The 15000-nt window shown below is 49.1% G+C and overlaps 1 protein-coding gene across 9 annotated transcripts in view; it reads right to left on the bottom strand.

Moving 5' to 3' along the window:
• akt3a (v-akt murine thymoma viral oncogene homolog 3a) overlaps positions 1 to 15000 on the bottom strand; it is a 93877-nt gene that overhangs the window by 14794 nt on the left and 64083 nt on the right. For 8 of the 9 annotated variants that reach the window (XM_076995591.1, XM_076995592.1, XM_076995593.1 and 5 more), the window contains 7 exons: positions 8000 to 8125; positions 5451 to 5562; positions 3512 to 3656; positions 3121 to 3252; positions 2216 to 2281; positions 1563 to 1631; positions 217 to 339 (listed from right to left, as the gene is read on the bottom strand). In XM_076995591.1, coding sequence (XP_076851706.1) covers positions 217 to 339; positions 1563 to 1631; positions 2216 to 2281; positions 3121 to 3252; positions 3512 to 3656; positions 5451 to 5562; positions 8000 to 8125 — 773 coding nt within the window. The remainder of the gene's footprint in view (positions 1 to 216; positions 340 to 1562; positions 1632 to 2215; positions 2282 to 3120; positions 3253 to 3511; positions 3657 to 5450; positions 5563 to 7999; positions 8126 to 15000) is intronic. The other variant, XM_076995598.1, reaches the window with a different exon arrangement.

Below are 15000 nucleotides of genomic sequence, written 5' to 3'. Positions count from 1 at the left end.
ACTGGCCCAGTCCAAGGCTGCGAGCGAAACCTTGTGTCATCTTCCACAGCTGCCAGAGTTTGATATCACTCAAAAACCCCCTTCAAACTCCACAGCTTTTAATTACATTTTGCGTGTCCCGCACGGCGAAATGACGGCAGTGCTGTGGAATTGAACCGCCTTTCCAGACAGCATGATTACTTTCCTTCTTGGCTTATTTATTTATTTATTGTTTACCTTGAGATCCCGGTACACTATCTTGGCGGAGTGCAGGTAGTCGAGGGCGGAGACGATCTCGGCGCCGTAGAAACGTGTGCGGTCCTCCGAGAACACCCGTTCTCTCGACAAATGGAAAAACAGCTGCAGGATAAACAGCAGGGACAGGATTGCAATAATTACTGATTTATTGGAGGAAATTAACACAACACAAACTGCCTCCCTTTGCCATATTGAGATGATAGATGGCGGAGCCCTCGGAGGACGCCCGGCGAACCCAGACAGCAGCTGGCGCATCAACCCCAGCTTTCCGCAGAGAGGACGGCACGGCCTGTTAAATCAGCATTTTAATCAATACACCAATCTCGTTAAAGGCAGCGCTAGTGTGCTCACGGGCTAAAGTCCCATCAAAGTGGCAGGAAGTTCCCCTGCAATCATCGACCTCATTTCTGGGCGCTGGAAGGATGCGGGACTGAGAGAGGGAGTATTCCCCGTGTCTCCCGTGTCTCCCGTGTCTCCCGTGTCTCTTCCGCAAGTCAGACGAGAAGGGGGTGATGTCAGACGGCCCAGACCTCTCCTCCGCTCACGCACGCCTCCCACAAATTACCAGCCGGCTCTGTGGGGGGGGGGGGGCTGTGCTGTTTAATTGCTGTGGGAAGAGGTTGAATACGGCTGTCCGGGGAGCGCTAACGGGCTGCTGATAAGTGGTGGGGTGGTGGCGGTTTGGACCCGGGTGGGCCAGGACAGGTGTGCCTTCATCAGCGCCCTGGCAGCTGTGTGTGCGGAGGGGCGGAGAGGTGGGCGGACCGTGGCAGGACGCCCCGCGCTGAGGTGCCGGTCCCGACCGGCCCGGCGGGGGGAGCAGGTGACATCGCAGACCGGGGGAACGAGAGTGAGATTGCTGTCTGATTAACCAGCGCTGTCGGTGGTGGAATTTCATTTGTGGGAAGCGGAGCCCGTAGACGACCGACTCGGACACACGCCAGTGATGTCACGATGGAAACTTTCTGAGAAAGCAGCGTGTGCAGCTGTGTGTGGACGTGTGTGGACGCTCATGCTGCACTGCAGGTCCATGAAACCGAAACCACCAGCAGAACTTAAGGGTGTCAGCGAAACCCACCATGATATTACTCACACACACACTGAGATTTAAGGGTGATGAAAAGCCAAGCATGCTGGGATAAAACCATTTTACAATAAGCGAATAATGTAAATACAGAGGACTCTCAGACAGACGGGGGGCGGGGTTAATACACAACACACTTCTCACTGGGCCAATCAAGACAGGGCTCACTAATCACTGAGCAACAAACAAGCACAAACCCACTCACACACACACACACACACACACACACACACACACGTACCTCTCCTCCATTGACATACTCCATCACGAAGCAGAGTCGGTCTTTCGTTTGGAACGAATACTTCAAAGACTAGAACAGCAGGCAGACACACACCATTAGGAAAAAACAAAAACACACACACACACACACACACACACACACACACACACACACACACACACAACTTGACATATTGCAGACACACGTGAGACGTATGTTGAGAAAGATGCACCTTTTCTAAACATATGCTTAAAAAGGCGTGTTTGTCCCGCGAGCGCAGTACAGAGGGCTGGAGAGCAGGACAGCTGTTTCTCATCACGGTCCCGACGCTAAGCGGGACCGGGTCAAAGTGACGCGGAGGTAGTGTCACGCCCGCACTGGAGAAATTGTTTTTTTCTCTTGCTGGGAATCAAATGTGCCACCCGACAGCATCTGGAACGTCGGTGAAATTAGCATCTCGCCCGCCAGTTCCCGACAGATGCGCAGCTACATTTGGGCTGCTAATTTATAACAGTTTATTCTTTACATTGTAATTAGGCTCTAGGGAGATCACAATCACGCACTAGGTGATGGGAGGGTGTGAGGGTAGTGGGGGGGGCGGGGCTGAGGAGAGCAGTTTGAGGGGGCGGGGCCGGGCGGGGCAGAGGGAGTGGTGCAGAGAGGCGCACACTCACGGTCAGGAACGGGTGTCTGGTGTTCTTCAGAACGCGGCTCTCGGTGAGCGTGTGAGCCACTTCATCCTGCAGAAGCACGACGGGGAAGGAACAGGAACATCTCAGGATTTAAAGATCCTCACCATTTTACCAGCAGCAAACTAAGTTACACCAGCGCTCCTGTGTGGTCCAGGTTACCCAGACCACAATGAACCACAGTGAGACACAGTGAACCACAGTGAGACACAGTGAACCACAGTGAGCCACAGTGAGCCACAATGAACCACAGTGAGACACAGTGAACCACAGTGAGACACAGTGAACCACAGTGAGACACAGTGAACCACAGTGAGCCACAGTGAGCCACAATGAACCGCAGTGAGACACAGTGAACCACAGTGAGACACAGTGAACCACAGTGAGCTACAGTGAACCACAGTGAGCCACCGTGAGCCACAGTGAGCCACAGTGAGCCACAGTGAACCACAGTGAACCACAAAACCACAAAAAACTAGGGAGTTTTTCCTTGCCACTGTCGCCCTTGGCTTGTTCACTGGGGGCTAGGACTCGGCACTTGTAAAGCTGCTTTGTGACAACAACTGTTGTAAAAAGCGCTATATAAATAAAATTTGATTGATTGATTGATTGACAGTGAGCCAGTGAACCAGTTAACCACAGTGAGCCACAGTGAGCTACAGTGAGCCACAGTGAACCACAGAACATGTTCAGTAGGGTTTTGGCTTAGAGCCTTGTGTATCTGTCCATCACCACTCCACAATAACCTCTCTTTCTAGTCAGAGTGGATTAAAAAGATGAACAAAATTTATTATTTTTTTTACCTGTCTGAACAGTTTGCAAATAATAAATTCTTAAAAAACCTACATTTTAACAGTAATTACTAAAAGTACTAAAATAATGCAGCCTACCTTTGCTATAATAACCTCTTTCTTTAAAATCTTCATTGCGTAATATTTCCCACTGGCCTTCTCTCTTACAAGAATGACTTTACCAAAAGTGCCTTTTCCCAGAAGTTTTAAATAGTCAAAGTCATTCATCGTCTGCAACGAGAACAGGCCATGTGTGAATTACATGACAAAACACAGCAGAGTTCAGGTAAAAATACCTGCATACCTTACGAGCATTGGCATTATGATATGACAACATGACAACTTTATTAATATTTTTTGCAAAGACGAGTGAATTAAAACTACCCATTGTCTCCCAACTGAAACCTTTAATGGCAATGCTGTTATTGTCCAGCAGAGCGGCGCTGTGGTGCGGGAGCAGCAGGTGGTGTGTGGGGGGGGGGGGGGGTACCTTGCGTTTGTGGTGGATGATGGAGATATCCATCTCCTCCTCGCAGATGTTGTCGATCTGGGAGGTGGGGCTACACTGAAGTCTCTCCTCCTCCTGCCTTTGGAGTTTATCTGCAACCATCTGAATTGCTTCTGTCCACTCATCCCTTAGAGGACAAGCACACACACACACACACACACACACACACACACACAATAACAACCAAGAAGTAAAATACTGAGGGTATTTCCACGAAATGCCATTTATCTGAGAACCGTAGCTCTGGGATCAAGAGAACGCTTCAGGGTTACGGTAATGGCATAGGCGTAAGAGAAAGGACCACTTCTTCATAAACGACCTTCTAAACACAACAAAGAGTCCACAGAGACTGAGGCAGATGACCCTGTTAATGTATGAGGCCACACAGTGGCTGGAGAAACAGCCCCAGTATAATGGGCGGGGTTTCTGGAGAGCCATCCCACCCGCAAACGACGTTTCCCTCCATTGAGTTTTCATTTGTCGCGCCGCACAACATCTGTTGTGCAGAATCAATGGAGCGTCGGGGCCGTGGAGCACGTGTGTGTTTAATAATGATGGATTCATCTCAGAGACAGACTCTTCTAGATCGCTCTCACCAGCAGGTTGCATCATTCTGGGTTCTGGCCCATACTAGAAGACACCAGCACACCACAACATGATCAGTGGCAGTATAAACTCAGACCTACAGGCGGCGCTGGTCAGCAACCGTTTACATATCGGACAGGAAGGTCGGGGTTTCAGGTGGATTCAACAAAGTGTTACAAAGTCACTCAGGATGAGGAATTCTGATGCGACTGATCTGGGGTTGCTGGCGTCGGATTGGTCGGTCCGGTCCGGCGCTGGAGAGAGCACGGCCACCAATGGGGCGGCACGTGAGGAGGGAGGAGTACATGAGGATCACGTGAGGATCGTGTGAGGATCACGTGAGGAGGGAGGAGTACATGAGGATCACGTGAGGATCATGTGAGGATCACGTGAGTAGGGAGGAGTACATGAGGATCACGTGAGGATCGTGTGAGGATCACGTGAGTAGGGAGGAGTACATGAGGATCACGTGAGGATCGTGTAAGGATCACGTGAGGAGGGAGGAGTACATGAGGATCACGTGAGGATCACGTGAGGAGGGAGGAGTACATGAGGATCATGTGAGGATCACGTGAGTAGGGAGGAGTACATGAGGATCACGTGAGGATCGTGTAAGGATCACGTGAGGAGGGAGGAGTACATGAGGATCACGTGAGGATCACGTGAGGAGTGAGAATCCTTCTTTTTTGTGCTTCTGTTTCTTTAAGCCCTGACTGCTTCCTTGCAGAAGCTCATGCCATCACCTCTCTCATTCCTCAGGTGTAACCCTGCCATCCTTTGGCCATCTGCCATTGCGTGAGGATCGTGTGGGGAGGTGTGTGTGTGTGCACGGGGGGGCTGATCGCTTGGGGAGTGTGTGTGTGTGGCACAGTGCACGTAGGTATGAAGAAGTTCTTGGCATAACATTCTTTCTCTAACGTAATTTCAGTTGAATGTTGAAGTGTCACTTCTACCACAAACACAAAGACCACTGACCGTCAGTGCTACCACCACGTTACCCATAACACCCCAAATAACACCGCTATGAGCGAGACGATCACTACAGCGACTGAGTGAGTGGCCTGCAGTTCTCATCATGGCCCCGCCCACTCGCCTAAAGCATCACTGAGCCTCTAACTACCCATCATTCCTGCTGAGACACAAACAGCTGGAGGATACAGGCCAGTGGAGTTTTAATGCTCACATTTCAAGTGATGACAGAATAAACATCTTGTTGAAGGCGTCGTTGCTAACACCAAGTACTTCTCTGTGATGGAACAACGTTGATGAGAACCGCAGACTTTGGGCTGCTGGTGGTGAGTGTTTCTTTGTGTTTTACTGTTTGGAAAGAGCTCACCTTTCTTCTGGAGTGTCGACATGGAAGGTTCTCTCAATGACTGTGGTCCACTGGAGACATCTGATGATGAAGGTGTTGGGCTTTGGCCGTTCTGTCTTCATCAGCTGGCATTCTGGAGAGAGCAGTGGGGAAGATGTTGTGTTGAGAGCAAGCCAGACCTCCGTCTGACGGAGAACTCCACGGCCCAGGGTTGAGGGTGTGTGTCTAGGTAAGTGTGGCCAGCTGCAGGAGACCGTGAGATCAGCTCTGGAGTGTAGAGTGAGTGTCAAAACAAACAACCATTAACAGAGAAGAGAGAGATGGTGGGAGACCAAGAGAGAGGGAGGGAGGGAGAGAGAGAGAGATAGAGTGAGAGAGGGAGAGAGAGAGAGAGAGAGGGAGAGAGAGGGAGTGAGCGAGAGCGAGAGATAGAATGAGAGAGAGTGAGAGAGATTGAGAGAGAGAGTGAGAGATTGAGAGAGAGAGAGAGAGAGTGAGAGAGTGAGAGTGAGAGAGTGAGAGTGTGAGAGATAGAGAGAGAGAGAGTGTGAGAGAGAGAGAGTGAGAGATTGAGAGAGAGAGAGAGAGAGAGAGGGAGAGTGAGAGAGAGAGTGAGAGAGTGAGAGAGAGAGAAAGAGAGAGAGAGAGAGAGGTTGTGGGGGTGAGGGGGGAGTCATCACGTTTACAGTGTTCAGGTCCACCACGCCAGCGAGACACTCTGCGAGACACTCTGGCGTTTCTCTGCGAGACACTCGTCTGCTGCTCTGCTCTGCTAGCGGGGAGCGCCGGTGATGACCAGGCCGCCCCACTGACGGATGGGGTCGCACACACACAGTCGGCCCATCACTGCGGCCTACACTCGGCCCCGGCGGATAACTCGCTCTCCTACGCCCCCACCTGGCCATTGGCAGGTAAAGCACAGAGGCGCCGGGTGTGAGCAGGAAAACAAGGTCACAGCAGCCTGAATGTGACACCTGAGGAGGAAGTGGAGAAACGCCGGCAGCATAGTCTGCCCCGCCACGCTGGATCACACATGAAGAGCTCCGCCTGCAGCAAGAGCCAATTAAACAGGCCAGAAGCTGCGACTTCCACCGACGGCGGCGCACTTTAAGGCTTTCTCAAGTCCAAAATAAGGTTGAGAGGGTGCCAAGATCAGAAAACATCAGGAGACAAACATGGCAATTGCTTTGCTGCAAATTAGGCCTGACTACAACCGAGAGACTTTCAGAAGAACCAGCTTGCACTTAAAACTTCCAAACTGCACGTGTGCTCCGGAGAAAAACAACGTGAAATTAACCTAATATATGAAAGTCCCGAGCTTTAAAGCGCAAGGTGACATGCTGAGTTTTCTTTTTGTGCTTTATACATTCATGAAACACAGAACTGTTCACTTACAAAAGGCTCTAAATAAAATAAATAGCTGGGAATCAAACACAGAATTCATCATATACTGCAGTCATTGTTAAAAAGATTCACTGGTGAATATTGATTGTCCACCACTTCCTGTGTGTGTGTACAAGTGAGTGAGAGAGAGAGAGAGAGAGAGAGAGAGAGAGAGAGAGAGAGAGGTTCGGAGTCCGAGCAGTTTGCAGGCGGGCAGGCGGTGGTAGCAGCTCGAGTCATGGTGTTGGGGGGGGGGGGGGGGGGGGGGGGGGGGTTCTCAAAGAGCACATTAGACTATCAGCCTCCACCACCACCTGCTCTACCAGCTTTCTGCGACAGATGTGGCGATCCGCTCCCCTGCCAAGCAGCCCGGGCCGCATGTACGGCCTCCCCTCTCTTCCAGGCTTTAGATTAAAACCTGGCCGGGCCTCCTGACGGATGGAGGGATGGAGGGATGGAGAGTCACTCGTTCCCCAGGTCCAAGAGCCAGCTCTCAGGGCCGGATACCCAGCATGCCGCGCTGCAGGCCGGGCACGCTCACGCACCGGCTCCGCCTCCATCTGGAGGCGTGTGTCAGGGGTCGCATATGTCGGGAGGGCGTGTCCCCATCGCCCCCCCCCACCGGCAACTGCTGTATGCTACAAACACACTGAACTACTTCACAATTAATATTATGTTTGTGCAGCGATTTTCTGAAAGATTTTCTCTCTCTTGTGTTTGTTTTCATTACATTTTTCATTATTCTGTATGTAGACATACTGTAATTCAAGAAATTTAATGAACCTTTTAGACCTTTTAACACATTTTTGTACTGTATTAAACACTGTATTAAATGCTACAATCTGTGCATATATATATATATATATATATATATATATATATATATATATATATATATATATATATATATATATATAATATATATATATATAAAAAGCACATTAAAAAATTATTTTACTGGTCTATAAATATTCATATATTTCTTAGACTAGTGCAGTAACCACAGCGAGGTTCACATTAGCGCACTAGCGCCATGAAGCAGCTTCAGTTTAGTGTATCTGATCAGGGACTCCACAGATGTCCACTAACCCCAGTGCATGATGGTCCTTCTCTACTTCACACCTGTCCTGTGAGTGAGGACTCGGCCGTCGCTGACCAAACACAAGTGTTGGAGTATGTTCACTCACTCGCGACGGAGAAGTTGTTGAGAGGATACGGCAGGTCTGCGTCCTGCGGCTTCTCCTTGTACCCTATGAAGGACCCGTCTGTCTTCAGCAGGAAGTAGCGTGGGCGCCAGTTCTTGATATATTCCCCTGCAGGCAAATGTACAGAAACCCAGTTACTGACATGCTGGGTTACTGACATGCTGGGTTACTGACATGCTGGGTTACTGACATACTGGGTTACTGACAACTACCCGTCCATATGTAGTATTAGTATTTATGGCTCAAGATGCTTAAAATCAGTTCTTATACATAGAAATTAAACTATTGCATCTTGAATTCCATCTTTTATATATTTTTTTAATTCTCACAAAGGTGCATTACTGTTCACAGAGGTGTAAAGGTGAATATCGGTTACACGGCTACACATTTATTACTATATTCCCACATTTATTACCATGTGCTCTCATTGTACATGAAATATAGATTTACATTCAGTAGTTCAAAGCAAGTGAATTTATTCTAGCATTTGTTGCCGGTTGCCAGAGTTTCCTAGATAGAAAATATTAGCAGGCAATGTACACAAAGCAGTGTATAATATCGCCTACAATATTCACAGTGTGCAGCGGTTAAGTCAAATGTACTGATTTATTTGCTATAATATCTGAATCTCACATGCTCCCTTTATGCCACCGGATTACTATTAATCTCTATAATGCAGTATATGAGAATTGCAGCCATTTCACTTCCATTTGATGACAGCTGACTCTCATATCACTGACAAAACACGGGATTACATCTGTAATACAGCACAAACGTGTTGACCACTGCCGAGTCTAATGTGAGCGCAAACATCATCTGGCCCACAGCAGGGGCAGGTGTTAGAGTGGGCTGATCCCACCGCCCATGCTGTCGGGATGGGTACGCTCGCAGGGGAAAGTCCCGGGGCCCTGGAGGGTGAGCAAGTGCCCAGAGGGGCTGAGCGGGAAACCTTTAACCTTTAACCCCTCCCAACTGAAGTGACAGATAACAACATCTGTTGAGCAGCTGGTCCCCGTGCATCACCATACAGACTCCTGGAGTAACAGCCTGCACTGTGTAATCAACAGCAGGATTACAAGGGTGTCAACAGCACCATGCAGGGGGCCAGACCTAGCGTGCACACACACACACACACACACACACACACACACACACACACACACACGCTGCTAGTGTTCAAAAGTGGTCACCACAAGCTTTACTGCATGTCACATCTGTACACTGAGAGATGTGATTTCATGTGTGTAAGGGTTAATGCTCAAGATACGTGGCAACACTTTTTTCAAATTCACTCAAAACTCAAAATTTTATTTACTTAAAGTTAAATTCAAAGTTCCATTCAGTTTTACACAAAGCTTCATTTAGATTTACATGCTACTTCCTTAGTCTGAGATCCATGCAGTTGTAAAGGTGATGATAAACCATTAGATGTTAAACCACTTATCACCAGGTGATACCGGCGAAAGCTGATGGTGTTCAGAACCCATTAGATGTTCACTATAAAGGTGTGTTCAGGTACTGTGTTCAGAACCCATTACGGAAAAAAACAACTGGAATCTGTAAAAATGCAATTCAGTTGTAGTAATATGTCTGCATGTGTAATATGTGTACATTACACAAGAAACACAGTTTTAACAGTAAAAGCTATTCTTGTGAAAATGACCATTTAAGGAGTCATTGTGTACTGGCATTACAAGAGACAGATGATGAAACTAATACTTAAGTTATGAATCATAATTATCTGTTTACCAACAATGCTTCAAAGATGATAATGACAATGTCTCACTATTTTCTAAGGCGAAGGATCCTGTGTGGTGAATGTTTGGCCATTCATGTAAAGAGTGAAACAACCTCTTCCACAGAGATGCTAATTAAGTGGAAACAATTACACCTTTAGTCAGCACAGCTCTAGGTGAATCTGAGGTGAAGCCGCGTGTAGCTGCCGGCTAAGTGCTAAAACATATTCAGAACTTGCCCCAATCTCTGCGCCTTACGTACAGAATTCACAATAGTTTCCCCGTTTGAGCATAAACGGATCTATCTAGAGGTTTGCCCAGACATGCAGTATCCATCCTCGAAACTATCAAAAGTTTTGCTTTCCCACAAATTCTAAGATCTGCTAAGACAGACAATCTGGTAGCCGCATGAGTGTGTGAGCCTGAGATTCCCCAGACGTGTGCTTTCTGATTCTGAACTCCCGGTAATTAGTTGCTATCTGCCGCTAGTGACACGCGGGCCGCGGTGACAGCTCTGATCACTTTTTTTTTCCCTCCATCAGAGGAGAAAATAAACAACATGTTCTATTTGTAACATCCACTTAAAGCATAATGACACCAGCTTCTCTTAATTAACACATCAGAGAAAAACACCTGCTCATGTTAATTTGAGGAGACGGAGGTCTTCGCCGCCGTGCCTCGGTGAGGAGACGGAGTCTGTGGGTAGGAGTCAACAGCTGAACACAGAGGCGCCTTCCCACAAAAAAAAGAGAAGAGGGAGAGAAGAAGGGATGAAGGGGGAAAGAGAGATAGAAGCCACGGGGCAGGAGCACGATGTCGCTACCTAGCAGCTGCTCGCCGGAACCCCGTCTAAAATAAATCAATCAATTAATCAGCACAGGAAGTACGGAGGAAAGTTGGGCCTCGTTGAGAAAGTGTGCGTAACATTTAGGACACAGGATGACGAGCTCGCGACAGGATGAACCGAGACCATAACCGGCTACATTAAACGTTAAATAAAAAGGTGAAGATGTAACATCACGCTCACATGGGAATGAACGGTAGAAATGACCCAATGTTGCTGAACTCTCAGCTTACACGTCAGTGTGAGAAGAAACAGGAGACACACGTACGTATACGCTAATGGTGGGGTTCAGTAAACTGGTTTAGTTGGCCATCGTTTATTATGGTAGATGGAGGAGCTACAGAAGTTGGCGGTGTACTAAAGTCTGGGCCTCAGTCACCTCCATGTGGAGTTAGGCGGAGGCCAGATGGTGCACACAGCTCACGTAGGGACAGTTTCTACATCGCTCCTTGTTTCCATTACAAATCATGTCTGTAGGAGTAAAGACAGCCTGAATCTTCTCAGTAATGGGACCACCAATAAGATCTGTGAGTGTGGATCCCGAACACGTCTAATTTCCCACAACCAATCTCCCATTAAGTTCTGAATTCTGAACGGCTCCAATTACACAATTAAAATATCATGAACGATGCCATTCAATTACAATCTGAGATTAATTGTTCATTTGTCTGTGGTCTGTGACAGCCGGACGCATGTGGGACCGGGAGTTGGGCAGGACGGGTCCAGACAGACGCGTTCTTGAGCAAACCTCCCCTCAAAACATCTCCAATCCGCTCTGGAGCCTTTCGTGAAAAAAAAAAACCCCAGGCCCACTTCCCCCGCGATGTTTTCTGACATGGCCGAGTTTCGGCAGGACAAGAGGAAGAGGGGATGAGAGAGAGAGAGAAAGAGAGAGAGAGGAGGGAGAGAAAGAGAGGAGGGGAAAAAAAATTAACATGAAAAAAACAAGGCCATTTGTTAATCAGCCCAAACAAGGATTTAATTTAATGCTTTGGCTGGGACTGCTCTGCTTTGCAGATGGCTTAAAGATGGGCATGTGATGGTGCCCTGGGAGAGGCGACCCGCCGCGTTCCAGCACACGCTGGGCGCTCCAAGCTCCACCAGCACCGCGCGGGCACAGCCGGGCACAGCCGCTCCAGCGCCCGGCACGCGCCCGAAGACGTGGGCAGCATGAGAGGCGCCGTAGGTGCGCTGGGTTCGGCGTGGACGCCGGCAGCTTGCCGACCGAGATGGAGCACGAAGAGAGCTGCTTTAGCCGGCTGGCACCACTAACTGCAGTGTGGGCTCCGTCTCTCTCTCTCTCTCTCTCTCTCTCTCTCTCTCTCTCTCTCCTTCCCTCTTCCTCCCTCCCTCCCTCCTTCTCTCACTCCCTCTCTCTGACTCATCTGCACAGCAACGAAGAGTTTCTGCACATTTAGAGTGTTTTCATGTATACTGCTGCTGTGCCCGGCCGGCTCGCGGGCAGGCTGGCGAGAGTTCTGCACACACGGGTTCCTCGTGGGTTCCTCGCGTGGCCTCCAGCCCAAACGGCCGGCGGCTGTGAGCCAGTTTGTACCAGCAGCAGTGCCGCACCTCTCGCCATGACATTAAAGGGCACGAACGTCCCGGGGGCTCGGGGACAGCTGTCTGTGGCGGGTGCTGACTTGCGTTTACATTCACCGTGCTTTGTGGAGCTAATCAGGACACTACACCCCCGAGCAGCAGATCAAGCACATACATCTAAAGTGTGGAGAGTCAGTGGGAGGAAACAACAGCCATTTCAAGCTTTTTTCACTTTCCCAGATGGGAACCACGCAGCACGAGTGTCTCACGGCCTTTTACTGGACGAGCCAACGCTGGCCATCGAGAGGCAGAAACTTTTCCCGCCGACTGAAACTGGCCCGGAATATCATCTTCCTCTGCGTGACTCACCTCCCTGCTTTACGTAACTGTACTTCAGCGAATGTGACCACCACCAGGAGACACAGAGGCACAGACTCGCTAATCAGCTCAGCTGGGGAGACGCTGCAGCTGTGTAGCTGTCAAGTGCAGTTTCGGGCCCCGGCGGAGACGTGGGGGTGGAATAGTGACAATACTTAGTGGCTGGCAAAGCTCTGGGGATTTGTGGTATTTTCTCCTGAATTGCCCACAAAGACTTAAGCCTTGATCCCCTTATCCAGACAAAGGTCGTGCCACCACTTAAGACAGCCAGCTATGACGAGACAGACTGCCCCTGATTCCCTGTCGCTGGGGTCACTAGCGGCTCTCAGGGAACACCCTCCCCTGGAGACACACACACACACACACACACACACACACACACACACACTGAAGTGCCTTCTTCACGTAAACGTGAGCACAGACATCCGTGGAGAGCAGACGAACGCACGCGCGGAAAATACAACTCACAAACATGCGGGCACAAGAATGAAGCACACTGAGATCTGTTCCGTACAAGTTTGTGCGTGTGTGTATGTGTGTGTGTGTGTGTGTGTGTGTGTGTATGTCTTCTAAGAGCCAAGTGTACTGGAGCCATGGACTCAACAAAAGGCTCTCAAACACCTTATGTGCAATCCAGAGTTTCTCAAGCCAATCCACTTGTATTAGTGTCATTATCATACTGGAGCACTGTGTGTGTGTGTGTGTGTGTGTGTGTGTGTGTGTGTGTGTGTGTGTGTGTGTGTGTGTGTGTGTGTGTGTGTGTGTGTGAGTGTGTGTGTGTGTGTGTGTGTGTGTGTGTGTGTGTGTGTGTGTGTGTGTGTGTGTGTGTGACTCCACACAGGGGGCCTGATGCTGCCACCCCTGGTTCTCTGAAGTTATTGCATCATCCATTAACACGAGTGCAGGTGTCTGGTCGAGTCGGGCCTAGTTGCTCCCTAGGGGGGCAGGATACACACAAAAGGAAGCCCAGGGGTGGTGGTGGTGGTGAGGGTTTTGGTGGTGGTGGAGTGGGTGGTGCTGTGGGTGGAGGTGGTGCTGGGGGGTCAGGGGTGTGATGTGGGACTCTATCCCGGGGGACCATCTGCACACAACCTCCTGCAGCAAACCACCACGCTGGGCCACACACCATTATGCACATGTACACATACACATGCTTGAATATATTACACACACACACACACACACACACACACACACACACACACACACACACACACACACACACAGGTGATGAGTCTGGAGACACAAAGAGACAAAGATTATTTTAAAGGGGCCAGAGATGTAGAACTGAACCTGTGAGCCAAACGGGTTTAATTCACACTAAATACCGAACGTAACATTGGATTTGACAAGAGGACTGTAATCAGCTTCACCACACACACACACACACACACACACACACACACACACACACACACACACACACACACACACACACACACACACACACACACACACACACACTCACACACAAACACACACACACAAGCAGCCACTAGATGGCACTGGCCTACAGTTACTGCCAGCATTAAGACCAGAGTCAGCTCTGTGTGTGTGTGTGTGTGTGTGTGTGTGTGTGTGTGTGTGTGTGTGTGTGTGTGTGTGTGTGTGTGTGTGTGTGTGTGTGTGTGTGTGTGTGAGTGAGTGAGTGAGTGAGAGACATAGAGAGAGACAGAGAGAGATTGAGTGAGAGACAGAGAAAGGCAAAAAGACAGAGAGAGATACAGAAAGACAGAGAAAGACAGAGAGAGAGAGAGAGGTAGAGAGAGAGAGGTAGAGAGAGAGAGAGAGAGAGAGAGGTAGAGAGAGAGAGGTAGAGAGAGAGAGAGAGAGAGAGAGAGGTAGAGAGAGAGAGAGAGAGAGGTAGAGGTGAAGGGATATGTCTCCAGTTGTTTTTGTGTTTGTGTTTGGAGTGTTCCAGTGAGACGTGACTAACCTCTAACCAACCAGCACAAGTGACATTTTCCACGTACCTTCAGCCTTCAACAAAGACATACACTCTGATCTCTGACCTCTCTCTCCCAAACACACACACACACACACACACACACACACACACACACACACACACACACACACACACACACACACACACACGATATACTTCCACAAAGGTACACACAAACCCACACATTCACCCCAAGCACTTACTTAGAGCATCACCAATACAGTATTTAAGAGTTTTATAAAGGAACTCTATATTAAACACTACTCACATTACAGGGTTCTGCTTAAAGACCTGTTTAAAGACCTGCTTAAAGACCTGCAGAGAGAGAACACTGTCCCATGCCTGTTCCAGAGCGAGGACGTTGTCCCGCACCTGGTCCTGAAGTCCAAGGTCGTCCTGTCCCATACAGGCAGACTCCCAGTCTTTTTAAGTTTAACTTTAATGCTGGTGGAGAAATGTCTGATCATAATGTCTGATCTTAACCTTAACCAGGTCTGCTTAAGGAATCTGTCCAAGAAGCATCATCCTCGTTAGA

The sequence above is a fragment of the Brachyhypopomus gauderio genome, unplaced genomic scaffold, assembly GCF_052324685.1.
Source record: "Brachyhypopomus gauderio isolate BG-103 unplaced genomic scaffold, BGAUD_0.2 sc222, whole genome shotgun sequence".
Taxonomy (NCBI): domain Eukaryota; kingdom Metazoa; phylum Chordata; class Actinopteri; order Gymnotiformes; family Hypopomidae; genus Brachyhypopomus; species Brachyhypopomus gauderio.
This window is presented reverse-complemented; position numbering and strand designations above follow the sequence as displayed.